General features: G+C 41.7%; 1 protein-coding gene across 6 annotated transcripts; it reads right to left on the reverse strand.

Moving 5' to 3' along the window:
• Nucleotides 1–1408: 1408 nt before the first annotated feature.
• phactr4a (phosphatase and actin regulator 4a) lies at nucleotides 1409–27479 on the reverse strand. Of its 6 annotated transcripts, XM_084032731.1 has the most exons (16): nucleotides 27156–27479; nucleotides 22906–23015; nucleotides 21566–21610; nucleotides 14260–14430; nucleotides 14090–14170; nucleotides 12888–13982; nucleotides 11556–11927; nucleotides 9262–9393; nucleotides 8193–8769; nucleotides 7626–7864; nucleotides 5773–5935; nucleotides 5467–5522; nucleotides 3587–3648; nucleotides 3341–3478; nucleotides 2775–2851; nucleotides 1409–2600 (listed from the first exon to the last, which is right to left on the reverse strand). In XM_084032731.1, the coding sequence occupies exons 3-16, from the start codon at nucleotides 21576–21578 to the stop codon at nucleotides 2585–2587; spliced, it is 3192 nt and encodes a 1063-aa protein (XP_083888857.1). In that variant the 5' UTR covers nucleotides 21579–21610; nucleotides 22906–23015; nucleotides 27156–27479; the 3' UTR covers nucleotides 1409–2584. The 6 variants fall into 6 exon arrangements, with proteins under 6 accessions (XP_083888857.1, XP_083888858.1, XP_083888859.1 ...); XM_084032732.1 differs by lacking the exon at nucleotides 22906–23015; XM_084032733.1 differs by lacking the exons at nucleotides 22906–23015; nucleotides 27156–27479 and adding an exon at nucleotides 26384–26402.
• Nucleotides 27480–27860: the final 381 nt, after the last annotated feature.

Raw genomic sequence — 27860 nt, forward strand, 5'->3', positions numbered from 1 at the left:
GACGGCGAAGGACAGATTCGAGTGGACGATCAATCAAGCGTGAAAATGACAGCAGCAGTCGAGGAAGGAAATTAATCAAATTGGACCTAGTGGATTTGCATTCAATCATCACTGCTGGTTTGGCATTATTACCGATGATTGTTGACAGAGAGATTCATCATGTGATCCAAGGAGACAAGGTTTATCCAATAGGCACCTCTCAATCAGAGGCAGTCGTTTTATTGAGTCTGGTTGCCAGTGTCATGTGAATCTGACATAATAAGTGAGGATCAATGTTCGTATTGCTGATGAAGATCAAATGGTATAATCAAAAAGCTCTACAGCTGTTACTTCATAGACCTTGAGGTGAACAGTTTCATCAACTGCTGTTTCCAAGGTAAAGAGAGAACTCTAAAAATAAACGTTTAGCCAGACAGGTCCCTGAAGTGTGAGAAAGTAACAACATCTTGAGCTCCACACTACATCAATATCAAAGTGCCAAAATGAAAGAGAACTAGACATTTCTGAGGTCAATCAGATCCTTCACAAGCAGCACACGGTGCCTCCGAGGGCTGCACACAGCCCGGTGCAACGACCGCAAGACAGTGACTGAGTCTAATTACTGTGCGGACTAATTTGTCAATTTCTTAATTTGTGAGGGAGAGATAAACATTAATTAGACTATGTTGCCGAAAGTACAGAAAATGACTGTCGAGCAACACATGAATGGTAGAAAAAAACTCTATGAAAAGGGTGACAAGAAGACATACAAAACAGAAATTAGTAGGGGTTCCAGGGGCAAACATCTAGTTTGGATTCTTTTTTTAATGAATTGAGTGTATATTATACAATTGGATTGAATAATTTGCACGGTTACATAATCTTAACATAATATTGTTATTTTGTTTTGTACCGTTCATCTGAATCTGCAAAGTAACTAGAAACTAAAGTTCAAATGTAGAGTAAAAACTTCAATATTATGCCTCAGGGATGTAGCACATTTTATATTTAAAGGCGTATCCCTCTAATCAATTCATTTGGATAATCATTTGACATTCAGTTAGTGTCTGAACACTTAGTGGAGGAGATCCGCGTTCCTGTTGACTGACTAATTATCTATTTACTGCTAATTAGCATCACGGGGGAGGTTGAAGGGACGCTGGTAGCACATATCTCACAGGTCCACACTTCTGTGAGGGATGAAGCGATTCTAATGAAGGGTATTCTTGTCTTGGAGGACATTATTGGATTTTGGCACTAATACGATAGAGACTGTCTGGGAATCAATCTGCACATTTTATATAACACTGCCCTCCTCTGGTCATTTTTAGAGGCTGAGTAATTATCATTCACCTGGAATATTTATTTCCCCAGCTGATAGAAGGATTACAATGATGAAGCGTGGGCAGACCAGAATAATCACACCATATTGAAATGAAAATCATAGGTTATTTTAATTTCTGAGTGGATTGTTCATTTTTACAGTGTATATTGCAAAAAATGTTATTAAAGATCTCTGTATCAAAAAAAAAAAAAGAGAAACATTTTGTACCATTACTATGTGGAAATAGCATTTGAAAAATACTTTACAATTAAAACATGACAGCATTACTGTGGATGTACAATATAAAGTCAATCACATCTACATAACCGAGCTATACAATTGCAGTCAGCTATGGACTTGCATTATATAAAGGACAATAAAACAGGAAAATAAAAATATGTACATTTTCCTGCTTGAATAGTTCAATTATAAACAGAATTAAAGGCTCGAAACTTTCTACATACCCAATTAAAGTGCCTTATTAGAGAATAATCTAGTGATACGGGCTCCATGAGAATCATTAAAATGATCAACAAAATACAGTAAAATGCACTCTCTCATATATTAGGTTGGAATCAGGGCTCTGAGGGTCTACACACAGAGCGTAAACTACAGATTGGCTACAACTGAGTTTGCACACTGCTGTACAGTTTCACATTGTGTCTGAACCTCAAATTACACGAGTGCATGAGATTATGTGAGCAAGGCTGGTGCTGGGATATCTGTAGTACCTAATGGGTACAATAATAATAAGGTTAATAATAAAAATAGGATCTACACAATCTCTTAATGTGCATAGTCTTCCTGTTCGGCAAGGAAGAGAAAAAATAGAGAATGAAGGCAGGTAAAGGCATGGGGAGAGTGGTTTCCCCCGAGGGACACAGTGTCATAACCCTCCAACAGTTAGATCCTTGCAGTTCAGTCTGTACTCTTTCTGAGCCCCCAGCAGATTGGGGAGTGATATCTCACTCTTTCAGTGTTGGCACATGGTACCTCCATCGTGGACGCACCAACAAACTCCTCCTGTCCCAACTTCCACAGTCGAAGAACTGGAGTATGTCTAAGAAACACCCGTAGGTTGAACTGTGAACTTTGTGGCTTCTTTCGCTTTGGTTCCAGTTATCGGCGACGGAAGTGTCTTCACTCTTCAGCTGAAGCAGATTAGCAGGCAGTCGGTAAAAACGGACCAAAGAGGCCACGTGTTCAGCTCACAGTGAGGAGGGGGACTTGTACCTCCTCACTACTCTTGGTGTAAGTGCTTTTCTGGTCAGCCGTGACAAGCTAAGGCCGATGGAACCTGGTAGAAAGAGAGGGGAAAGGTAAATAGGGTATTCTAGACCCGACATAGCTACGAAGGTCTTCACAAAATCTTCAAAAAGAGGAAACAGAACTAATAAACTATTGATGAGGCTGCTGAACAAACTTGGAGAAAAGAGGTGAATTATTAATGGGCGCTGTATACGAGCCTGACCGGGTATAGATCCTGCTTTCCTCGTGAACCTCCATCTCTGAACTCTTGAATTCATTGAGCTCCTTGCGGATGGCAGCCTGCGAGGAGACGTGACAGAAACAGCACGTCAGAAGGGAAAGCTTTCACCCATTAAAAGCAAGCCAACAAGCTGTTAAAAAGCTACGCGTATTTAGATTATTTCTCACTTTCACTGTTCCAGACTAACTAAAAAGAAAACATGTTTTAACTTTCAGTGCACATAAAACATGCACATACATTTCCACTGCCAGTATACAGTAATTGCTGCGCCTACACATTTTCTGAGCTTCAGTGGACCAGGTAATTCACTTGGTTAAATTCAGCCCAACGATTTGGCAGTGTCTGTATCCGGGATTCCTCCTCGATACTCAATCTGCTTGGAATGCGAATCCTCTCAGTGTTGAACAAAGTAAAAGACATTGCTGTTAAAAACGCTTGAGGCTTAGGCTCGCTCTCGCTAAGAAGCTCTAAGCTGCACCTACCCTGTGAGTATGGAGAGAGGTGTTGAGTGTGCATGTGTGTGTAGGTGAGGATGCGTTGAGTCTCACCTTGTCAGCAGGAGTGAGCTTGGTCCAGGGTTTATCTGCTCGCCGGTCATAGTCGTGGGCGTGGGTGCTCTCAACGTACTCGTGGAAACGCAGGATCTTCCTCTCCTGGAGTTCAGCCACTGTGGGTCTCTGGGACAGCTGGTGGCAGAGTGGACAGGAGCATGTTCATTGAGCTCAGGTTTAGGTGTCATAGTTCATAATAATAACTGGCAAGTGTCTGATGCAGTGGCTTCGTTGCGTCCTGACCTTTCTCGTGAGCCTTCGTTTGATCTCGCATCTCTCTAATCGTCGATCATCTTCGTTCTTGGCTGCATGAAGAAAAGACATTCCATGAGAGAGAGACACTGCAGCCAGTCAGGTAGATTTCAGCCGAGCTGCTGCCAGCGTGCCGCGGTAACGAAATCTTTAATCACAGTCATGCTCGGCACAAGGCGCTGCTTTGTCTGTTGCAAAGCATCGTCTTGGCCAAGTCATTTGAGGACAGGCGAGCTACGGTATGATGGTATGAGTCCTGGATCAAAAGGTGATGACAGAATCTGAGAAGTATTATGTTAATACTTTGTTCTGGGGTCCAACTTGGCATTATGGTGACGCTGTCTTGATGTTTCACCACAGTAGGCTGATCACTATACTCGGCCTGCTGGTGCACGCTGCTCATTATGTTTTTGTGTTTACGTTGTATTTAAAATGCATCAGAAGAGAGTATTCATTTTGAACACCTGGAGTCAGTTTTTAAAGCCACACATAAACGTTGAGAGATCCTCCGATCAATCAGTTGATCGACACGGGCGGCGGCCGATTGTCATTGGCCATGACCGGTGACTGGCTGATCAGTCTCATATTTCCGACTTTTTGCTGGTCAAATTTACACGTGTACTGCATGATTTTACGTCACACACTGTAGCACAGATGGTAACGTCACAACCACAGACACCAATAAAATCGTACAGCCACATAAGATATCATCGGAGAGGAAGTTCTTTAGTGATGAAGACAAAACTCGCAACTTATAATGCCTACAAGTCCAAACTATTAACTCCCTACTAAACCTCAGATGAACTGTGAGATAGTATTTATGTGCACAAGCCTGATTTCCATTTACTCAGCTTTGCACATCGTCAACTCACCACAGCAAATAAACAGAGCCAAACAGAAAACTGTTCTTGATGTGAATAGGTGTACCAACTGGATTGGTATAAGTTCTCATGAACCAGTAAAGGCACACTTCTAATGTACAGCCGTCCTGACGCTTGGCCGTTGTGGAAAGCTGCACTTTTTACATTACAGCGTTAATATCACAACAGACGTTACGATGTGCTTCACATTGAAAAGGATCAAATGAAAAGATCAACACTCGGAAGTGACTAAATGAGGGAAATGCCAAATACATACAAAGTGAAAAGAACAATACATTTGGACAAGTCATTAAATGATGCTTGCACATTTACACTGCTGTGTCTAGACTGCATACACACTCAAATCAACCAACATCCTAAAACAAATATTGGATGCAGATTTGATTCAGTCTTTGATTCACTCTATTTTTCATCTTCCCATTACCATATCAAATTAAGTCGAGACACTCATGTTGAATAGAATAAAATACATGTTTTAAATAGTTAATTGCAAAGCAAATGATGTAGTTTCTTATTGAATGTGTGCTTATTTGCATAAAGCAAGGTTTAAAATTTGCAAATAGATTGTGTAGTAAAATAAATAACTTTTGGGTGTTTTCCTCTCTCTAGTCTGATGGAAATGTTGGAAGCAAAAGGGTTGTATACATGTACAAGGTCCCCACATTCTTTAGAAAGACAGTGTATGTGTGATGTCACATGATGCGTATGCATGGTTTACACATCTGGTCCCTGCAGCATTATTATTCAAATCGTAGATATTATCATGTGAAATAACCACCGATATTCTACAAACTGCTGTGTGTTTAGTGTCCATCGATAGGCCTTAGGCAAGGAGAGGCGAAAAATACACTAGCCAGTGGATGAATAACTAATGCAGACTATTGATTTGAGCAAAGAAAAATGGTGTGTGTGTGTGTGTGCATTCTCTGCAATACAAGTTTAAACACAAACAAACACACCTGAATGAAGAAGTGAGGGATGAAGTCTTACCTTGAAGGATGTTCCTCTGCTCCAACTCATCTGCTGATGGTCTCTGACTCAGCCGCCTGGAGACACAAAACACTGCTGACTACTATTTTTAAAGGCTGATATGAACATTTTTATTTTCCATGACAAGTAACAGCATGAGTGTGGAGAGCCTCAAACAGCATTAATTACACTATAAATAATGCACGAAATATGTACAAATCAGCCATTACATCAGACGGATGACAGTGACTTTCCACATCCAATTTGTAAGGTAGGGATAAACATGATCCTCATCATCAGTTAGCGGTTATGATGCGAGTACTTTACCGTGTCAGTGCGGAGCTGATCTTGTTCCTCACTGAAACCCACTGCTCCCTGTTCTGCCAACTCATGATGTCGTGGTTCTCCTGAGCGTCCCTTTGCTCTCGCTCTTGTCTCTCCAGCTTCAAGGCCAACGTGTCCTTCCTCTTCACACGACTCGCCAGACCACCTGTTACACGTATGGCACATTTAGTTGTGGCAAGGCAAGGCAAGGCAATTTATTTGTAAAGCACCTTTCAACAAAAGGGCAATTCAAAGTGCTTTAGAAAAAACATGAAAAGCATTGGAGAAAAAGCATTAAAACAAGCCAATAGTTTTTTTTTTTTTATATATATTTTTTGGCACAACTGCAGCTACATGTGCAAAACTCTTAACTACAGTCTGCATCACCAACAGGCACCTGAGCGAAACAGTTCACATCAGCTGCTAAACACGTTCAGTGCAGCCAACACTGTGAACCATCGCCATGACGACAACACACACCGTCTCTCAGAATACACCGAGAGGAAAAACACTACCATCACCAACACACAAGTTAGACACTTTACACAGTTTGAATCATTTGAGTGACTTAAATCAATATGTACTCCAAAGAAAAGAGGGAAATTCTTTCACATGAACATTTGTATTTTATAACATGCCAGTTATTATTTTTTTAGGAAATACAAGAAGAAATGAAAATCGGCAGTTTGCTTCAATAGATATGTATTTTTATTTTGTCTATAGTCATTTACTAGTGCTATTGATGACAACAACCATGTCAACAATAGCATTTTCCTGCACATCTGAACATATCTGTCCTCCTCCTGTTGGGGGCCTTTGGCTCCTAATCTAAAAATATATTGAGTTTGGTTGCACCCTTATTGATTTAAAAGAGCTGAGATTTGCAGCAGACCTGCAGCTTTCTGGAACTTTGTTCCAGATATGTGGTGCGTAAAAACTGAAGGCTGCCTCTCCATGTTTGGTTCTGACTCTGGGGACACAGAGCAGACCTGTCCCAGACCTTCTGAGGAGATGGTTCGTAGCTAAGCAGATCAGAAATGTATTTTGGACCTAAAACATTCAGTGCTTTGTAAACCAGCAGTAGTATTTTGAAATCTATTCTTTGACAGACAGGAAGCCAGTGTAAAGATCTGAGAACCGGAGTAATGCGATCGCTTTTTTTGGTTTTAGTGAGAACTCGAGCAGCAGCGTTCTGAATTCACAGAACATCGACATTTTAGGGAGACCTTTAAAGACACCGTTACAGTAGTCGAATGAGAAAATATGCGCACATATTTTCTCATTTAATCAGAACTAATTGTAAATTAAGCCTCGCTCAAACAAAGAAAAATCAGTGTTCATGATTTAAAATACATACAAACAAAAACAGTACAAGTGAGACTGAGTCCCTCGTTAGTCTGATGTCATTTCTAACAGTGTCTTCAGTTGCTTTTGGGAAAAACTGCTTAAGCTTAAGAAGGCTGGGAAGATGAATTTTATGATTCTCGTAGCTTTGAGATGCTTTTGGGATGGGTGCTCAAAACTTAAATAGGTCTTCTGAAATAATAGTTCAACCCTCGAATAGCTTCTTTTGTTTGACAAAAGATACTTGCTGTCAAAATGACAAAGGAAAGCGGTGAGGATTTTTGTATTTCACAGGCTGCAGCAAGGAAGGGTACAAGAATGAAATCACACTATTTTCATTTTTTTTCTGACAGAACATAGAAAATATAAAAGGTATTCAGGCACTCCAGCATAAAAGCTAGAGTTTATTTAAAGGCCAACTACTTCAAGTTTTCAAGCTATGAAAAGATATTTTCATCCCAAGGTCTCTCCAACATGACGTCAATTAAACAGTTTTAGAAAGACCAACTTACTTGGAGGGCCTTCCTCATCGTCATCATCGTCATCGTCGTCGTCTCTGTACAGGATGGGGCCATCAGAGTCGGATTCCTCCTCACTGTCCCCGTGGCCTCCACCCTCAGGGATGACACTCACTCTGAGGTCTCCAACCAAACCCCTCCTGCTGCGAGGCTCCAGCTCAGGCTGGCGAGGAGGCCTATGAGGATGAAGCTTCCGCATCTCCTCCTCCATGTCAAAGTCATCGTCTTCTGGCCTGTAAACAAGTACAGATTACTTCATTTATGAAGAGAGCAATCCCAGAACAGCCGACACTGAGTGCCGTCTATTTCCAGAAAATAACCCCGGCCTGAGCTGATTTAAAGAAGTCAAAGTCAATGTCCCAATCTCCACACTCATGGACTTCCCTACAAGTGACATGCCATGCATTTACTCTGTTAGACTACCGGTATATGAATTTACCCAAATCAAGTGAGAAATTCCACAAACTGAACTTCTCAAGAATGGGTTGAACTCAAAGAGGACTCTAAAGCAATGCTATGTTGTTACACAAGAATGGAAAGTGAAGAATATGAGACACTCACAGTCTTAGGGGTTCAATGGTGATAGGGAGAGAGTTCCGCGAGTTACCCCCCACCTCAGTGAGGAAATCTGGAGGAGACTCAAAGAGTAGTGAGTGGGCCCTCTGAGAGCCGTCTGGATTGGGGTGAACTGGGCTCGGGCTGGCCAGAGCTCTCTGGATGAGGATATGCAGGGGGATAGCTGGATGCTGGCCGGGAGGCTCGGTGGTCGGGCTGGGGGGATCGGTTTGCACAATGGGTACGGGAACAGAGGTGTTGGTGCTGGGTGGCTGGAGCGACTGAACCCTGGGAGGAGATGGAGGGATGTGTGACGGTGGTGAAGGCAGAGACTCGGTGGCGGTTTGTGGAGCAGCTGCATTTGTCTTGTCCTCATTGTTATCTCCTTTAAGGACAGCAGGGGGCATCGGTAGAGGGGCCAAAGCTGGGTCAGTGCTGGGAGACTCTGGGTCCCGACTGGGAGGTGAAGGGTCCACGGAATGGCGCTTGGTGACGGGGGTCATCCTCTTTGGTGGTGTCGGCGGTGAGCGCTTAGCAGGTGCTGGAACTATGATGACACCACTGCCGGGTTGTGAGAGCTCAGCTGTTGAAGAGACACAGCAGAAATCAGTACAATTTATACAGAATAATGCTAATAAACAAGCTGTAGTCAACAAATGAAGCTGCACATTCAGTCTGAAGCAGGGTGAAGTTGTAGCAGGGGGTATGTAAATATGTCAATAACAGCTTTAGTTGGGGTGAAAATATTATCCCGTTACTGCTGAGCTGGTTGTTGAGTCAGTGGAGGGTGACACACACACATTAAGAGAGAGTGTATCAACAGTTTGTAACAGCATCCGGGATCAAACGGGAACAAACGCATTCAATGCACTTCAGCACAATAGATGTCCATTCAATTGCCATGCAACATTTTCTTGGCAGCATTTAGAGTTGAGTTAGAACTGCAGTACACATGCATGCAGTATGGGTGTTAAAACTGAGGTGAGGTATTCCATATGCGATGAGGGGGTGAGTTGATGTGAGCAGTCTGCAGGCTCGTTTAAGATGGATTGAGATCCGGCGCCCCATTGGGTACCTGAGCAGGCCTGGACAGCTCTGTGCCGCAGGTATACAGGTAGAGAAAGGTACAAGCCAAGCTCACTTTGGCGTCTCCAGCTGGTCCAGTAACAGGGCTGCCTGACTTTAGAGCCCCTGTTCAATGAGGAAGCTGGCAAAAATGAGTGGAGATGTCAGGGATAGGGCTGGATTTACATTCCATGCTGGGAGAGAAATACAGGAGGGTGTTTTCGGATTATGTTTATCTTGGTTTGAGGCTGTCCAGAAGCAGAGTATGCATTCATCCCTAGATGTTAAAGAACCTCTGTGGAGAAATAACTCTGAGCACATGATAAGAAATACTTTTGTTCATTACCCTGGCTGCATAAAGTATCACTGCAGTGTCATCTTTCCCATTGATTGATTTTGTTTTAACAGTTTTCTGACATTCCTGATCATTCAAAACCTGTTTTCATCCCTATAGAGATAGACCGATTAATCAGTTGATATCTGCTTATTGCAGATATTTATTTTGGTGGATATGTCAATTGAAAGGTAACATGAAATCACAGTACAGTCTGGAGTAATTTTAATACAGTGTCACTTTTCCAGTGTTTCTTCACCAAGGCGCACTGACCAGCTGATTCTGAATGTCCCGCTCAGTATGTCAGTCGCAAATCCAAGGGATCCATATCAAGATCGTTGCTATTGATCGATACATCCTTATTGGGACATGCATGAGACGTGTGGGTGCCGATGCACATAATTCCAACAGTCCAGTACACTGAAACAGACACTCTTCAATGACAAAGACCAGCATTTGCTGTTCAATACAAAGATTTGACATTTGTTGTTGTTGTTTCGTATCTGGCATTCTAGCAATCCATTGGCATGAGTTTCAGGGATTATTTCAAAGACATTATACAGCCCACTCAGTTTCAAGATGAGCTGGAAATATTTTTCACTTCTAACCGGGTAGCATCCATGCAGTTTGTTCCCCCTCGACGTGGGAGGATCCCCCTGTGGGACCTCTTAACAGGATGCTGTATTTTAGCACTCACTGTACCCTCTCTCACAGGGGGGAAACGTGCTCAGTGCGTACCCTGCGTTGTGGATTTAACTTTTGTTGCCGTGACATCGCCGTTCACATCTGTACAACCAATGTGCTCATGACTAAATTGTTTAGAATAGCACACATTTCTTCCTAGATCTGGCCTCAACTGAAGGGTCACCGCTGGATGATCCGACTCACCAACTTTCAGGGGGCAGCCTTAGTAATATTAGACAGCCAATAAGGCAAGGTACTCTGTACTGACTGTGAATAACGGCGTGTGGAATGAAACGTAGTAGTAGTGGAGTGTCACTGCCACAGACGATGTTTCAAAAAGTCTCATAGGCTGTTACAAAAGCATCTGGAACAAAGAACACGAGACACTAAAAGCCATATCAGTGTCAGCCTCACCTCCAGGGAAGTGCCACTGGCATTGTATCTTAATGATGCAAGGATAAGCCAGTGTGTGTCCCCTCGTGAGAGACTGGTGGATGTAACACAAACAATAAAGTGCACGATAGCAACACACGGGAAAAACACCTAAAACTCCACGTGCTCCAGGCTCACTGTGAAACTGTGCTTGAGATAGATTGTGAAAGGACTCAAGGTAATTATAGTCAATATTGAAAGGCCCTTGAAAATGTTTTAGGCTGCGAGAAAATTCATTCTAGTCACCACAACTCCAAGACAACATCATGGGGTAAGTCAGTAGGATTGGCAGGAAAACAAAACCAACTGACAATTCCCATCTTTCTGCAATAAAAATGATTGAGTGAGATCAACTGAGTGAAAACTGTATGTTGTTAGGTAAAACAGATACCTAGGTAATACATAATTTGCAATTGGGACAAACTGTGATAATATATCGTGGGGCCCAGGAAAGATAATACAATTTGTCAATAATAACAGCCACAGCATAACAGACAAAAACATCTGCATCTTTGAAATAGGTGTGAGCACAGACCTTACACACCCAACATTCCACGTAAATCCCAGCATTAACTGACACCTCACAAATGTTTTTTTCTGTTTGAATGGGAGAGCCTTTGATCAACAAGAATAGTTCACGCTGAAAAAATGACTTCCCTAATCAACACTGCTGTCATACACATGCAGCAGATCGATGTTACGGTGGAGTGTAAAGTCAACTCGAACTTGAATACACAGTTTACCTTGGACATACTAAAACCCTAAAACTTTCATTTGGGAGGTTGTTTTACCGAAAGTATAAAGACAGATACACCACACGTTTCTTATAATACTATAGATGCTGACACACTCACCAAGCAGTGCAGGGTTGCTGAGGCGGTTGCTGGGTTTAGGTGGAGGGACAGGAGGTTGCTTGGCATGGGGAGGCACAGGGGGCGGAGTGTTAGAGTCAGCTGAGGAGGGAGCAGTGACGGAGGGTCGAGGTGGGTCCTCAACTATTAGGGAGACTGTCCTTGGGGGTTTGACCACAGCTACAGCAACAGAGGAGGAGGAGGAGGTGGAAGAGGTGGAGGAGGAAGAGGAGGAGGGGGTTGAACTCCTGCCAGACTCAGTAGAGGGTGCAGTGAGAAACTTAGGGGGAAGCAGAGCCTGCTTGAGTGAGGTAGGTTCCTGCTGAGAATCTTGTGGTGGACGAGGGTCAGGGGCGAAGCGGACAGCAGCGGACTCTACAGAGGGTGCATACAACCAAACATTAAAGGAAACATCAAAACAACACGGTTTATACTGTTGCTCTAATCTACGGAGCCCCAAGAACAAGGGAAACACAATGAGACTAAATCACATACAGCTCAACACTAGAGAAAAATCTATGGTGTTAGTGAACCTTAAGCAGATGTTAATGCAGGATGAGCCGTAACACAAATCAGACGATCGGAGAAAGACACACAGAGGGAACATAATGATAGTCCCCCCTTTCCGTATTCACCTAAATCCATGTATCAAAGGTTTCAGATTTTTGAGGTCAGAATGACAGTTCAATGATTTACCCGTAATGTCTTTACAGCACCATCAGGAGACTTTGGTTTGCACACGTGTCGTTATTTCATCATAGCAAAACGTTCACTGGCTATTTACTAGGAAAATGGTTTGCAGTACCCAAGTACCCTGCATGTTAGCTCAAACGACAACCCGACACAACAAAAGCTAGTGCAAACAAAACTCAAGGCTGGGGCTAATTCATACAAACAAGTATGAAGTATTTAAGGGAGGAGGCTACAGGCAAATACATAGTGTGTCATGCACTGGAACAGTGAGAACAATCTAGTAAGTTTAGAAAATTACAACACGTTACTGTAATACAGTCTTGAAAACCAGGAAAAAATAACATTGAGTCCATATTATGATATGACAAGACAATCTGTAGCCAGAGTCTAAACTTAACACGGAGCTAGCCAGCAGAAATAGCATCATCTGCATGATGAAATATGGAAAAACAATAGGGTTGAGTTTGTGTGCCTCATCCAGTTTAAAAAGTGGGCCGAGAGAATGTGCCTCAACATAACCTTCAACTTTTTTACCAGCAGTTTGTTAATTGTCATTGCACTGTTGAATGCTAGAAGCTGTCAGGCTGAAAAGTCTCAAACCGGTTAGGTAGTGCAATTCAACAACAGAGAAAACATTCTTACCTGAGCGTTCTCTGAACTCTGCAGCCGGGTTGTATCTGGGCAGTGTAGTCCTCTTGTCAGCCTCCGACGCTGGGCGAACCCTCTTGTTGTCCTCTGAGGAGCTCTTCTGTAGAGAAGGCCGCAAGTCCATTTCAGAGACAGGTCTGACGATAGGACGCTCATCCACAGACCGCTGAGGCTCTGGCTTCTCTCGCCTCTCCTTCTCCTCCCTCTTTTCCCGCTCATCCCGTCGCTCTCTTTCATTCCTCTTCTTTTCATCCCATCTGTCCCTATCCTCTCTCCTCTCTCTATCTTCTCGCCTGTCTCTGTCATCTCTCCTTTCCCTGTCATCTCTTTCTCCTCGCATGTCTTTCCTTTCCCTGTCTTCTCGTTCTCTGTCATCTCTGTTCTCTCTCCTTTCCCTCTCAAGCCGCCGATCCCTATCTTTGTCATCCCTCCTGTCTCTATCATCACGCTCCTTGCGTTCCTTCTCATCCCGTTCTCGCCACTCTCTCTCGTCACGATCTCTGCGTTCCCTCTCATCACGATCTTTCCTTTCTCTCTCATCACGATCCTTCCTTTCCTTCTCCTCGCGATCTCTCCTTTCCCTATTGTCTCTCTCTGTTCTTTCATCTCTCCTCTCTCTGTCATCCTTCCATTCACGCCTTTCTCTCCGGTCCACTCCCCCGTCCCTTTCCTTTTCCTCTCGCCAGTCCCTTCTTTCCATGTCTTCCCTGTTCTTCCTTCCTCTGTCATCCCTGTCGTCTTTGCCATCTCTCCTCTCCTCTCTGCGGTATCGATCCTCTTGTGGAGGTCCACGTGATAACGATCCTCCTCTCTTATCAACATCTGATGGTAGACGGCCTCGCTTGTCTAGATCCACAGAAAGCCGTACGTGAGAGTCCACATCCAGAGGTGCCCGGTTACTTCGGGAGGCATCGGACGCTGCTCTGCTTCGACGTTCATCTACTTGGGGCACTCTGAGGGCATTCCCCTTGATGTCAGATTCCCCACGAGACACTCGCACCCCTGTTTCAGACATCTTGTCAATGTCCATTGGCACAGGGTGCCCATTTTTCACTGGTGGAGCTTTTGAGTGGTTAACATCATTGCTCTCTGTCCCATAAATACAAAAGCAGTGAAATACAGTTAGTGTGATCAGAAATGGAGCAAATTCATCTATAGAATATTCTTTAACGAAAACAATTCTAGCTCAAACCTACCATTCTCTGGGATATCCTTTAAAACCCCTCTAGCAATCAGCTCTTGGCGACTTTTTCTAACAGAAATTCTTCTTTCTAAGGCTGAAAAAAAGAAACAAAATGGAGAAAGAAATCAGCATTAAGTAATGAACACCACAGGTAAAAATAAAAAGCACCTGTGCCCATCATACCTATCGATGTTTCGGCAAACTTTTCACTTGGCTTCTTCTTTCTCCATTTCCAGGGCTTGAAGATCCTTCCCATTTTGGAGAACTTGCCTTTGCGCTTGGTTGTAGGCGATCCCCCACCAGAGTTTCCTTCTTCACCGCCTGTTGTGCTGTGTTGCAGGTCAACCTCATCATCTGTGTGAACATGACAAACGACAGATGACTCAGAGTTTGACTGGTGGAAAATAACTACTAATTTGAGGTCTCTATGTTCCCAGGAGGCCAAAGCAATCAATGCTAACAATGTAACACTTAAAGAGATCGATACACACTCCAACAGTTGAAGGTCAGTCACACATTTAAAAGCTGTGACTGAACAACACTTCAGCCTCATATTCTACATTAACTGAACCGAACCCCATTGTATCTGAATGCTACTATGTTTAAGCTACGTTGATAGATCCAGGTATTATTTAAAGCGAGCCACAGAATTTTTGGCACACCTCTAATACAAACCGGGCACAACAGAATTTAATCTTCATCTCACTAAATGCCCACATCCTGATGACAAGTAACTGCTAGCGGCGTATGACTTGAGCAAACACTAAAAATTCAAGAATCTTCTGTTTCCGTGCTGGGTGAGAGACAATGTCGTCATACTGCCCAAAAAAATAAACTGAATGAGACGTACGTTTAAAATGGTTATGGCCATGTTATTTTAAGGACTTTGTTTAGACAACCAATTGAGGATGTTTTTTTTATTAAAAAAAACAAACGACAATATATCATCACATCAGTCAGATATGATGCCATCATGACTGGCTGATATACAGGCCAAACATGATGCATTTGACAACAGTCACATGTTTAGATTCCTGATCGTGCACGCATGTCCAGACACAGGGCTGGGCTCGGCTCGAAGCTGCTGCTTCAATCATCTGTCGTGATAGAAGGTCCAAACATCAAAAAGGGGCCGGTCCAAATCCCACTCCCAGTGCCTCAGCTGTTAGGCAGACAGTATGGGCACAGCTTCTTCTGGTATTATTTACAGGGTGGTGTGAATTAACGTGATATCTGCCATTGTAATGATGCATGTAGATAAGATTATGGATTATCTTCTGCATTTGTCAGGTTCACCATCAATACCAAAAGTTTTCATAGTATTGTTTTAAACCAGAGTAATTATGAAGCAAAGTAAAAACTAAATAACTCTACACACAGCTGTGACAGAAACTATGACTCAAAATTCAAGAGTTGGTCATAAGCTACTGAAAATCCTACAACAGCAATAACTGGGTTTGAAACCACTATTCTTCGGTGTAATAATTCTTAGGTGATGAGTCGCTGTGTAGCATTGCAGGATGCCCCAAAGAAGGCTTATGGTTTATGTGTGGGCTGAACTTAACCACAGGAAAAACGGTGAGCTCATTTCTCACATTAGAGAGAGTATTATATGACAGTATGAATGTGGCACGCATGTTTGGGAGACTCACATTCTGTTATGATGAAAACAGAATGTGTGGAATAGAGTGACAGGACGCTAATTGAATGATTTACTGAGGGGGGATAACTCAAATAATTTAGGGCAAAGTGAAAGTATAAATACACACAAGGTCCGTTGATGTTATGCCTCTTCTAATTGGCACACAGTCATTGACATATAATATAATAAGGACATAGACGCAGCAAAAGTTCCTTAGAAACTCTGACTGCACTAGTGTGCTGATATTAGGGTGTAACTACATTATTTAGTTTGAAATACAAACAATATAATTGCATTATATAATATGAGACATTGGCACTTGACATATTAAAAGTCATAAAAACATCAAACATTACTACCCTGATTACAGTCAGACAGTTGTGGTTAATAGGGTGTAAATTAGAGTGAAATGAACTTAATGGAGACATCTAACAAACAGTCGAGACAAATTGGGTTGGGAGAGGCGAGACATGAGACATAGTTTCTTTCATGTTTCTATTGCGCTGAACAACATCTGACAGAGGAGGGGGGACCTTTCTTACCAAACACCTTATATGCTACAGTACACGTTACATAGAGGGAGTAAAAGTGGATTGTTAGCTTTTACAATGGCTATAAAACTGTGAATGAGTTTTCCAAGGTCAGAGATAAATGTAGCCAGTATGATGAGTCAGAGAGGAAAGCTAGGGACATCAGGCTCCTTGGGAAAATAAACATTTTTATATATTGTACTGAGGTGACTAATGCATGATTCATTAATCAATTGGGAATACACGAGCTGAAAGCTCCTGTAATCATGTTTTATTTTGGGTAGCAGTGGCTCTGCAGCTCTTCATCTAACCAGCTTATTGTAGTAACTGTTTCTTTTACCATTTCTTCTTGTAATATTTCTGACAAAAACAACACTTTTAAATTAAAAACAATAAATACCCTATAATTGAGTTGGGTTCGGTTTAGTAGTGCCATCATGTTCAGTCTAATCTTATTATCCATACTGATTTATAACAACTTTGTTTAGTTATCTTGCTTTTAATTGCCGTTCCACTATTGCCTCTCTCTTCTTTTAGTAAACTCAAAACATTTGTATGCTTAAATTGCACTGGTTTATTTGCACCTGTTAACCTTAACACCTGAAACACGTGAAATTATTTTTCTCAGAAATCTAAAGAATTTTAGTTTGATGTGAACACAAGAAAATCTTGATATGGACCTCAGATTTTGTTTTCTTGATTGTGATAGATGCATGAGACATACTGCAGTAGTGCTGTTGATCTGTGCTATGATCTTTTGTTACTTATTCCCTGACCAGTCCTGAATTATCTACAACTAGGAGGGCAAGAGTGCAGACCTCCGTCAAGGCCATGCCCTATCTTGCCAAAGAAAAGTGAAAATGAATTTGTGACCGCTCCATGATTCGTGATTCGAAACTCCAAAATTGAAATCTTGGCCCATGCTACATCCTTCCACAGGTTTCATGAAAACCAGCCAGTAATTTCTCCACAATCCTGCTGACAAAAATGAAAAACAAACTGAAAACATATCCTCCTTGGCAGAGGAATGGGCCAGTATCTCCCAGGTTCTACAGATTTATCGGTCTTGCTCGATGTGACAACCAGTTTCCAACTAATATTCTGCAACTAAATAGTGTCCACATTCACATTGTATCCCTTCATCTTTAATAAGGCGGCAACTGCTGACCACAATCATCCAAAAAATCTGGATCTGTTTCAGTACCAGTGTAAACATGTTCAGTTCGACTTGCTCCCACTGCAAATGTGGCTAAAGAGCACAACACAATAATGAACTGGAAGATAAGTTACAACTTGTGGTACATTTCGAAACTTTGGCAATGCTTCATTGTGTCATATCACACGTCAGGACAGAAAGATGCGTGCTGTTCTTTGCAATCTTTTAATTGGCCATCTGTATTTACTCTACTGGTAGCTGATAAAAATGCCAAAGTTCAGGAGAGGCAGATCAGATTAGCTTGCATGTCAATGCAATATAGGTTTGATATTCTTTACTCTATGAACATCCATGTTCATCATCTTTAATTTTACCGTGTTGATTCCGTTTGTATGTTTATCTTTTGACCAGATACACCCACAGTTTCGTTATAGATAAAACACATATCGAAGTGCTGGTTATCTGGCATTCAACTGACTAAATGTTGCAACAATGTTTGTTTAAAAACTCCCTCTCTATAAAACTTTATTATATTGTATCTACCCACAGTATGAAGTAAAGCTGGCCATTGCACGTATATGTTAAATCCCACGCTGAAATGTTGGCATACAGAGTTCAGTGAACCCTGTGCAGTGCACGGGCCCTCACAGCTATTCCTGACACATAACTCAGACACCAGTGGGTGTTAAACTGGGAGGGTGGGGTGGCAGTGAACTGGGAGAACACTGCTTTAGTGCAACAGAAGCATTGTGTGATGTGCTGACCTTGTACAGCAGAGCATGCAGTCTGAGATGGCTGCTTTTCACAGAACGGCCAGAGAATTAAAAGGCAGTGACCCCTAACAATGGAGGTTAAACATAGTCAAGAGGAGAAACATCTTTGAAGCTTCAGGTATGCACCGATAAAGTCACAGAAAAGCTTGTTTCAACAAAACCTAAGAAGGTGGTAAGAACACATTGGCTTCTGAAAATGTTTAGTCATCCAAACGCAAAAGGACTACTAACTAAAAGCATGAAAGATGCAGTGACCACCGAGCACTGATGCAATACCATGCAGACCTCCAGTCAAGCTGTCCATATGACTCATGCCAATCACATGACATTTTGACACCAACGACACAGAATAGTACACCAAAGGCAAAAATACATTGTGCATCGACGGTGAATATCTAGTGAAGAGTGTTCTCATGTTACTTGTTTTAATTTAGGCAAGAGTGTTGAGACAAGTGTTTGAACAGAAGCCCTAAGGTAAGCAAATATTACTCCAATTAATTAAATGTCAACAGAATATTGGTTCCTTTTAACGAACAGCAGGCCATGATCACCGGCTTAGTGTCAGCAAATTAAAGGTTGTGATATTATGCAGAATAGAGGTGACAGACCGGAGGTAGCTTGTGTTACATAGCTGCTAGATTCCAATAGCTGTAAAGTGTATTATTAAGAGGACACGTGGGTGTGCAAATAGAAACAGCGAGGATCCTCCTTTAGACAGCAAAAACAGGTTCTGAACTGTTATTAGCATAACCATAGACAGGGGCTTTAGGGTTCCCATCTGATGATGTGTAGACAACAATATGTCTTCAGGAGACATTTCATTAATTTGAATTAAAAAAGAACCCAGCCCCATCCACATGGGGGAGAGCTGGTGTCTGGTCGTGCCTTGTACCCCCACTTCTTATTTTCAGAAACGCCTCCAGAGGAAGATGGAGCGCTGAGTGCAGACAGAGAGAAGTTTGTGTGGCCTCATACATTTCACAATCACCACATTCCATCTGCACACATTCTTCTCTACCTGTCCGTGCCTGCTGCTTTCCAGTTTCTCTGTGCTTTAAAAACACCTGCATACAGTATAATCCTTGTTGGCTTTCCACACACCGGGCTGGGTCTTTTCCCCCCCATCGAAAACCAGCCAACTTGTTCACAGCAGCCACTTAGTGCTGAGCCTCTGGTCTCAGACTCACCCGTGTTGTGTTGGGCTGGTTGCTGGGCCACTGTCTCGCTGCTAGCAGTGTGTCCCATGCTACAGCTCCTGTCCCAGCTGGCCAGCCGGGCCCTGCCTCTACTGAGGCCAGCAGCAGGAGAGGAAAACCTAACGCCACCTCGCTCTTCTCCAACCAGACATAGAGCTCTTGTAACCCAAGACTGTCTTGACTGTTCACTTGCGTCGTTGAGTCTCCCTCGTCTCTATAGACTTGCACTCCCCCTCCCTTCAGCCTGTGTGATTTGGTCTCTCCCTCTCTCCCTCCCTCCTTCTTTTGCTTTAAAACACAAACACTCGCCAATGTCTTAAGTCCCTCCCTTCTGGGAGCTCTGACTTCATAAATAAGGTACGCCAATAAGGTAATGCAGGAGATGCCTTTCATTCCTGAGAGCAGATTTTTCAGGGGCAAAGTTCACAGCAGGCGAGCTTTGAGGTTTGGCCTGTCCAGTCATCAAGCCTAGGGGGATTTGCGATGCAGTGGGCCCCCTGCAAGCACCATTTCACAGACTGACAAAACACTACTCCCTGAAGGGCAAAGGGGCGGGCTCTGCAGGCTGAGGTAATTTGAGAAGTGGAAGGTGAGCCGGGCCAAGGTGGAGCTCAAAGCTAGAGAAGAGGAAGTGACACAGCGGAGGTGTCTCGTGACACTCGAGGGTTTGTCCTTTTAAAACTATGAAACGCATGTGCCAACTGATGACACCTATATTACATATAAGCAACTCGATATGAATGTTTTTAGGATATAATTCACACTGGCTAAAGTAATACGAATTTGGAATTGAGTCTTTGATGGCAAATTCAGAAAATCTTCTCTGGAAACATCTGCTCTTTACTTTGACATACTGTACCTCCTTCTTTTGTGATATAAGTAAGTGTTTCTTCAAGTAAAGTGTCAAACACAAAACACCTGAGCAGACATAAGGCCGAAAGGTTCTCGATCTAGAAAAGAGGTTTGGTAAGTATTAATTCGAATTATCGTAAGAAGCTGACTTTATAACATGCTACATCACTGTTGCTCCCTCTGGAGCCTAATGAAAGCCATTGCATGTGAGCCGAGCCCCTGACACAGGAATGTGTGGAATGCAAAACAACATGCCAGCTTTTTGGTAAAATGACGGTAATTAAGACAATCATCCAGGAATTCATTGGTAAACAGAGAGGGATCACAACCTATGACGTATCCCACATTATGACTCATCATGACGCTGAAATCCTTTTCAGTCTTTCCAAAGAGCATCACCAGATGGAGACAAACACATTTTTTTCCGGTTTGTAAACAATCCATTCTTAACATAGGAACATGATGCTCGGGTGAACAAAACCCAATACTATCATACTGTATCATCAAGAAAACCCACAGCATTCAAATTTGAATAAACACAGGCTAACATGCTAGATGACGCTGGCGTGTTATTATTGCCTAACAGACATGTCTTGTTGTCCGAAAAACATTGCTTTTAAAAAAAAGGCCAAGGAGTATTTTTACTGCTTGGCCACAGGACCAGTCAAGGATGAGTAGATCAGGTTTCCTTAATCTGTTCCTGCCATGTACCAGTGGCCTATAAAACGATCATGGAGCTATGCCCTGTCCTGTCATTTCAACGGACCAAAACAATAACCAATAATTAGATTTAAATATAATCTCATTCTTTTTCTAAATATAATTTCAGCAAATGCTATATTGTTAGTCAAAAAAGAACAGTATGGTTTAAAGGAAACACATTTAACATCCAACAACAAATAAAATGCCGGTTTACTTACAAATATATTCAGACTGAACAGCCATCCTAGGTATTTTCCCGCAGATGTCACAAATAAACCTACTAGAGTTCAGCCTATAGGAACAAAGATCCTCTGGGCTACGGCAGTATGTTGAGGTCTATCAATGACCAAGGTGAAATAGACACACGGCCACGAGTGACAGCAAGAGAAACCGGCAGCTCTGGTAACCCACAGGTGTGTCCTCTGGATGAGAGCCAATCAGATAGCTGCAGTGTCAACAGGACAATGCGTCACAGGGCCAACCCCTTAATGGTCAGCTTCATAACGCTCTTTGTTGACTCACCACTTTCTGCCGTCATGATACTATGGTTCAGTATATTATACAATATATAATATATTATAATATTTGTATTTTTATTTATTTTTTTAATTTGTTGACATTTGCATGAGTTTTCTTACCAGGATTTTCCATCACAGTGTCCAAAACTCAGTAGTCAGCAACTTCTGAAAGAAATACAAGAATAGAAGAAACTGGATCATCATGAAATTCAAAAATAATTCAAACATTTTTGACACAGTATAAAAAAAAAAATGTCCTCTCACATTTCATCATTCTGAAAATGCACAACTAATACAAATCACTGAAAAAAAGATAATTTCATCAGATCTAAAAGTTGAGTGGTTCAGGGACTACGACATCCAAGGACAACCGATATGGAAATTGAACTTTATAAAAATTTACAAACGTTAATCCTATCACTGAAGAGTTTCAGATTTTCATTATTAATCCGTAAATTAATGAATGACTCTCAGGGCAATTCAATATTGGATTGGATTGGATTTTGGATCGGTTCTTCAAGTCACCCAGGACATTAATTATCCCAACTATTATCCCAATTATGAGAAATCTAAATTGACTAATTGTAAGTATATATCTATCTGCTATAAAATCCTATATCATCGCATCCCTAGTGCTTAAGGCATCTAACAGAACAGAAAACTTAAAAAACTAAAACAAAAAAATCAACTTCTAAAATACACAAACATTCTTATTGATTGCCAGGATGCTGTTGGAACATATAAATAAAGAAAATAACAGCATGCAAGAGCAAAGGTATATGAATCAACATAACTGCAAACTCAGCAGAGTAGTGTCCTTCAGCTACTTGAAACCCAAATGTAAACAAATACACTATCAACACATCTATCAACACACCTGAGAAATGACAAATGTCAAAACCAAAAATCCAATGAATAGCAAAAGAGCTCAGAATTGCACAGCGAGTGTGTTCGTTTGAAGCATGTCAGCTTTCAGTCAGAGCAGTTGGACGGGGGGAATGATCCCTGTGTCAAGATCAGGATCACATGCACGGAAAAGCAACAGACATTGACAGACAAAAAAAAATAAAAAAAATTTGCTTCGTCTCAACTTTTCAAAGATGGCACTGCCTGTAATTGGTCAAAGTCAGTAGGTGCGGCTAGATCACAACGCTAACAGGGGAGGGTCCAAACAGCAGTATCAGGCTGCACTTTGGAATGTAAAACGTCAGTTGACAACAAACTGGTAAAACCCAGCCTGTGTGACCGAATAGGCTGCACAGTGTGTACACTGCAGCATAGAAGGGTGAGTGTAGCCTGGTAGGCAAGTATTTGACCTTCTTATCATCACGACTAGGCCAAGTTCGGACTGATAAAGCACAGTTGTGAATGTAATGTCAGTACTGTAGTCATGTACAATAAGCCAAAATGAACTAGTTTAATTAGTTGAAAAAAAATGTTGTTTCGTCGCAACAACTTACTTCTACTGAAGATCATTGATCGTCGATAAAATCTTTCCCAGAAATGTTGCCGTTGAAATTTGGCTGTGACTTCTGGTTCCAGCAGAGGAAGCAACGTGATTATGGCACAACTGTAAAAACAGAGAAGAAAAACACACAGCAAGACTCAGAGTCAATGTCTGTCTTGGTATTGGGCTAAAAACAAAAACATTTAATAAAAAAACCTTAGCCTGAAAACATGTTCACATTATTAGGTAAGGTTTTACTGAGTGCCTTTTTATTTGATTTATGGGATTGTAGCACAGATTGTTTTCTCACCATTGCTAAAAAACATTAAAATATGAGTTCATAACCTCACATGAGAGTCAACTCTCCTTGAACTTTTAAAATCAGCTTGTTTCAGCTTTCTAAAGAGGATACAACCCTCTGCCTGGTCAGCATTGGTTCAGTCCAACTGGTTTGACAAGTCTTGTGCTACAATGTACACACAGCACATGCTCCAACAGCTGCAGGCAAGACTACATGTCTGTACAGTACACCACTTCAAATGATCCATTTAAAACTACGATCCGCTACTTTAGCGTGTGTGTGTGTTCGTATGCGTGTGCGTGTGTGTGTGTGTGTGTGTGTGTGTGTGTGTGCGTGTGTGTGTGCGTGTGTGTGCGTGTGTGCGTGTTGCTGTTAAATATACTTGACTGATCACAGCAGGAACTTTTTTTTTTTTTTTTTAATGTAGTAAATTTACTAGATGTTACAAGATAGCAGACTAGAATACAGAGCACTCTAACGCCAACAAATCATTCACGTACTGGTTTCGCCTGAGAATCAAAACATTAGCATTACTGACGTGATATTTGTCTCGAAATCTGTGGCATTAATTGCTCTAATACATAAAATGTCTGAGCTTTTTAAAAATGACAGACCCAATTGATTTAATTTATTCTACCATTTAAAAAAAACTCATCCATTTATTATTCATTGCTTCCACCCTGCCTGTTAAGATAGAGAAGTCGATACACACTTGAACCCACAAATAATTCACTAGATTAAATGCAGCACCGCTGCAAGGCACTCCTGTTCTCGAATGTCCCCCCAGTGCACTTGGCCGAGGCAACAACAAACTGGCGTAGGCTGGCAGCAAAGCAAATACAGAGGTGAGTTAATGTGCACTGCTTTGTGAGCATACAGGCCAGTAAACTAGAGCAGCTGAGCCAGGAGATGTAATGCTGAAGCCCGATACCACGTGAACATGTACAAACACACACAGATTCACAGCTTGTCTCTTGTCATTATCACTTTACAAAGCATCCAAAAGGGTTGAGGAGGAGAAAAGCGGTTACCTTATGTCGCGTTTCAAGTCATTGCTTCCATGTTGTCTTTATATGAATCAAACTGACGTGGAATATCTCAGCATAAGACAACACTGAGGACAAAAACGTAGGCAAAATGGCTGCCAGATTTTCTGGTTTGGTAACAGGATCTAATGACAGTATTTGAGTATTTTCACATGAGTAGAAGTCTACGCCTTTTTCAGGGATGTCCAAAGAGAACTGGAGACAAAAGCGGTTTCCTGTTTGTCCCCATGAAAGCTGCTCAGTATCACAGGAAGCAAAATTAAAGTTGTAATTACATGGTTTGAGCGTGACATGAATTCACTTCAAAGTCTGATGCTCTTCCTGTGAGCTTGGTTTTGATGCTTTTTATGGAAGTGAGCCCTCATACCTTTTTACACAATTAGATGCAATACCTTGAATCATGAATTAACTTTCATGGACAATTTTTGACTGGCATTTCAGTGTCATTATATTCTGCAGATCTATGTATAAACAGAACAACAACATCGTCCATGCTGATAATGAACAACAGTCTGACAATTACGCATATGATTATATGCATTGATTGTGCAGACAATGCAAATGTAGGCAAACAAATCTGTAAATATTTTCACATTCTGCTTTATATTAATGAATATTTAGGAATCAATGCAAAACAATCTAAATCAGAGCAGATGCTGCGTTTTCTACATTATGCCTCCCATATACCCTATATCCTAGCACCCACTTACAATACAATACAGTCTTTGACCATCATTTCATTTTCTAAATGCATTTGTATTTAACTTCCCCACCATTATTCTTACTTCCCACAGTAATGACTAATATTTTATTCATCAGCACAGAAAGGTTTGACCATCAATAAACTAACTGGCATCATTCTAATTCGATAAGCCCACTGCAAGGCTTGCTGCCATCAATAAAACAAATATAATGCACCTCACCAAGACTGCAACAGCTCACCACAGCCTCTGAACTTACAATGTTTTATTCACATCAATATAAAGCCCACGTCACTTTCCTTTGTTATAATACTAGCAATCCAAACAGTAAACAAACCTTGTTATAATGAAGCCAAAGTACTTTACTATGATAACTGATTACCGTATGTTGTCTAAGCAAAGCAATAAGTCGATTGCTGCATAATACACTTTAGAGGCATATCATTCTCTGGGTGACAATGTTAATGGACAATGATTATTTTGAAGAGTCAATGTTTAAAATCAGCTTGACTCTGTTTGCACTGCACTGGAACTTCATCATTTTTACACAATCCTGTTTGTTCACTGTAAGCTTCCAATTAGCTCATTCAGAACTCCGAGTTCACTGGATAAAAGGACGGAGCTCTGCGGAGCTGCGGGGAGTACAATCAGCCATTGGGCCAAGTCCATTCTGCAGACTTGGCATTCGCTGAATGAAGAACCAAGCTGCGGTGTTTGGGAGCGAGCTGCTTGGACCTCAATGAGCCACTGTTAGCAGCTTGTTGATGATGGCATCTGATTATACAAGTCCCACACAGACCCAGAATATTCAAATGCTCAAACAACTGAAACACATCACAACATCCGTTTTCTAAAGATTCCTATTCTACACACCATAGTAGCTTGTTTTACCAAATGCAGCTATTTCAGATTTTGTTCCCCAACTCAAAATTGCCTAGAAATCCTGGCATACCTCTTCCAAGGCTGCACAATACTGTAAGTTATAGCTTGTGTAAATGTAGAAGATTAAAGACATCATTCCCAGATATGGACTAAAAAGCATTTCCTCTGCAATAGGCCTACCTTTCCAAAACAACCACATTTATAAAAGGTTAAATTTTTTAGAAATTCTCTTCAGTATCAGATAAGGTTATCAGAAGCATTTACCTCTTCGGCAGTTGGAGAGCTGCCATAGAAGGTGTTACTGTGAACAAGATAACAGCTATGTGAGCCATGGTAGGCGTCCCATTTCCCACCATTTGAATCCTCTTAAAACCTATGCCAATCCCATGCAACCTGCCTCATCACCAATACCTCAACCTCAATCCAAAAACGCTACTCACCTTTATGCATCTAGATTGAGATGCAATCTACCAACATCTCTTCTGCTTTGTAAGCGAGGTGTTATGCCCGTCAGATGCAACAGTCCACTATCTGTATACAAAGCACAATGACACGACTGACCCAATTACGACTGTGTCTATCTAGAACAAATACAATAAGCTGCAGCTCCCTTTGTCTTTCCTTTCTTTAGAAGTCTGTGGTGTCCTGAAGGGCGTATTACTGCTTTCAGTCAGTAATGCTAAAAGTACTGGGTGCTTGTTGAAACAAGTAGACAGGCCTGTGAATGGAATGCAGCTGCTCACAGAGTTGTTTCCCTGGAAGCCAAATACTTTACACCTGGGGTGTCCCTCCATGCAAAGGATTGAGGGCTCATATGCAAAGGTAATCAGAAAGTTAGACGACTTACCAAACGGATTTTAAATATTTTAAATCTAGTTAACATGCACAGCGTTGTTTAGTATATTGGGAACAAGAGACAGCCAACCAACAGCCATGATGGTATTATAATTCAGCATCGTCCTGGCCAACGTAACACGTACACCAACAACCTAAGGTCAGACAGGTAACGTCCGTCGATAACACGGTAATAGGGGAACTACTGTAACAGTACGAACACAGTCGTTTACACTGATTTTCGGCCTCCCTGTGCATTTCCCTATCTAATTTGAACGACCAAAGCTAGGTTTGTGAGCTAAAAATAGAGACTAATTACAAAGAGGACTTCCATAATGCTAATCCTTGGCTGCTGCTGCTAGCTAAAGTTAGAGCCCAGCAACAGGTAGCTCCTGCCCCTGCGCTTTAGCATTAGCATTGTGAGCTAACGAACAGTAGCTCATACATGTCGTCTTAGGTCAAAAAGACCTACGTATTATCGCGCACATAGGCTACTCACCTTCTCGTTGTAAGCTGTTAACTTCCGTGGAAGTGTATCGAAAAGGGAGCAGACGCTTTGTTTCCCTGTATCTCGTTATATCCGTCCCTGATTACTTTTGACACTTGTCGCTGCTGTCCATCACAGGGAGTGAGCAAGGCGGAACTAAAGTTAGCTGCACTAACTACCTTTTGACCCAAATAAAGTCACAAAAGTAACTTTCCGGAGAGAGCGAAAAGATAAAGCATAAAAGCATCGCTCGATTTCACACCAAATGCCAAGAGATGTTGTATTCAAATATCCGTCAACACTTGACGCTGTCAAAAGGTGTTGCACGTTAACTCGGTAGGAAGATTAAGTACTGCTGCGCATGCGCACCACTTAGCCGCTGCTCCCCCACCTAGAGTAGGAATCACGTGACCAACTGAGCTCTGAATGCCTAACAAATTACATTTCTTTGTTGAGGCTTATATTGATTATATGTTTGTCAAGGCTTATATTAATTATATTTCCTTAAGGCGTTTATATGCATATATATAAAGAGAGAGAGAGAGATTTGTATGAAAAAGACAGTAGTCAGTTACAGTCAGGCAGTTCCATAAGGCGACAATAAGGTGAGACTCTCACCTGGTTGTGACAGTAGACCATTTAAAATGTTGTTACATTTGAGAGAGAGAGAGAGAGAGAGAGAGAGAATGTAAATAATTAAATTAATTAAAATAATCC

Source organism: Eutrigla gurnardus, assembly GCF_963514095.1.
Source record: "Eutrigla gurnardus genome assembly, chromosome: 17".
Taxonomy (NCBI): Eukaryota; Metazoa; Chordata; class Actinopteri; order Perciformes; family Triglidae; genus Eutrigla; species Eutrigla gurnardus.

Coding starts and splice junctions, on each gene's coding strand:
- phactr4a (XM_084032729.1), bottom strand. CDS start 19,422: ATGGGACACACTGCTAGCAGCGAGACAGTGGCCCAGCAACCAGCCCAA. Junction 14,431..19,364: donor ACCAGCCCAACACAACACGG/GTGAGTCTGAGA, acceptor ATGTTCACACAG/ATGATGAGGTTGACCTGCAA. Junction 5,523..5,772: donor ATCAGCTCCGCACTGACACG/GTAAAGTACTCG, acceptor TTGTGTCTCCAG/GCGGCTGAGTCAGAGACCAT.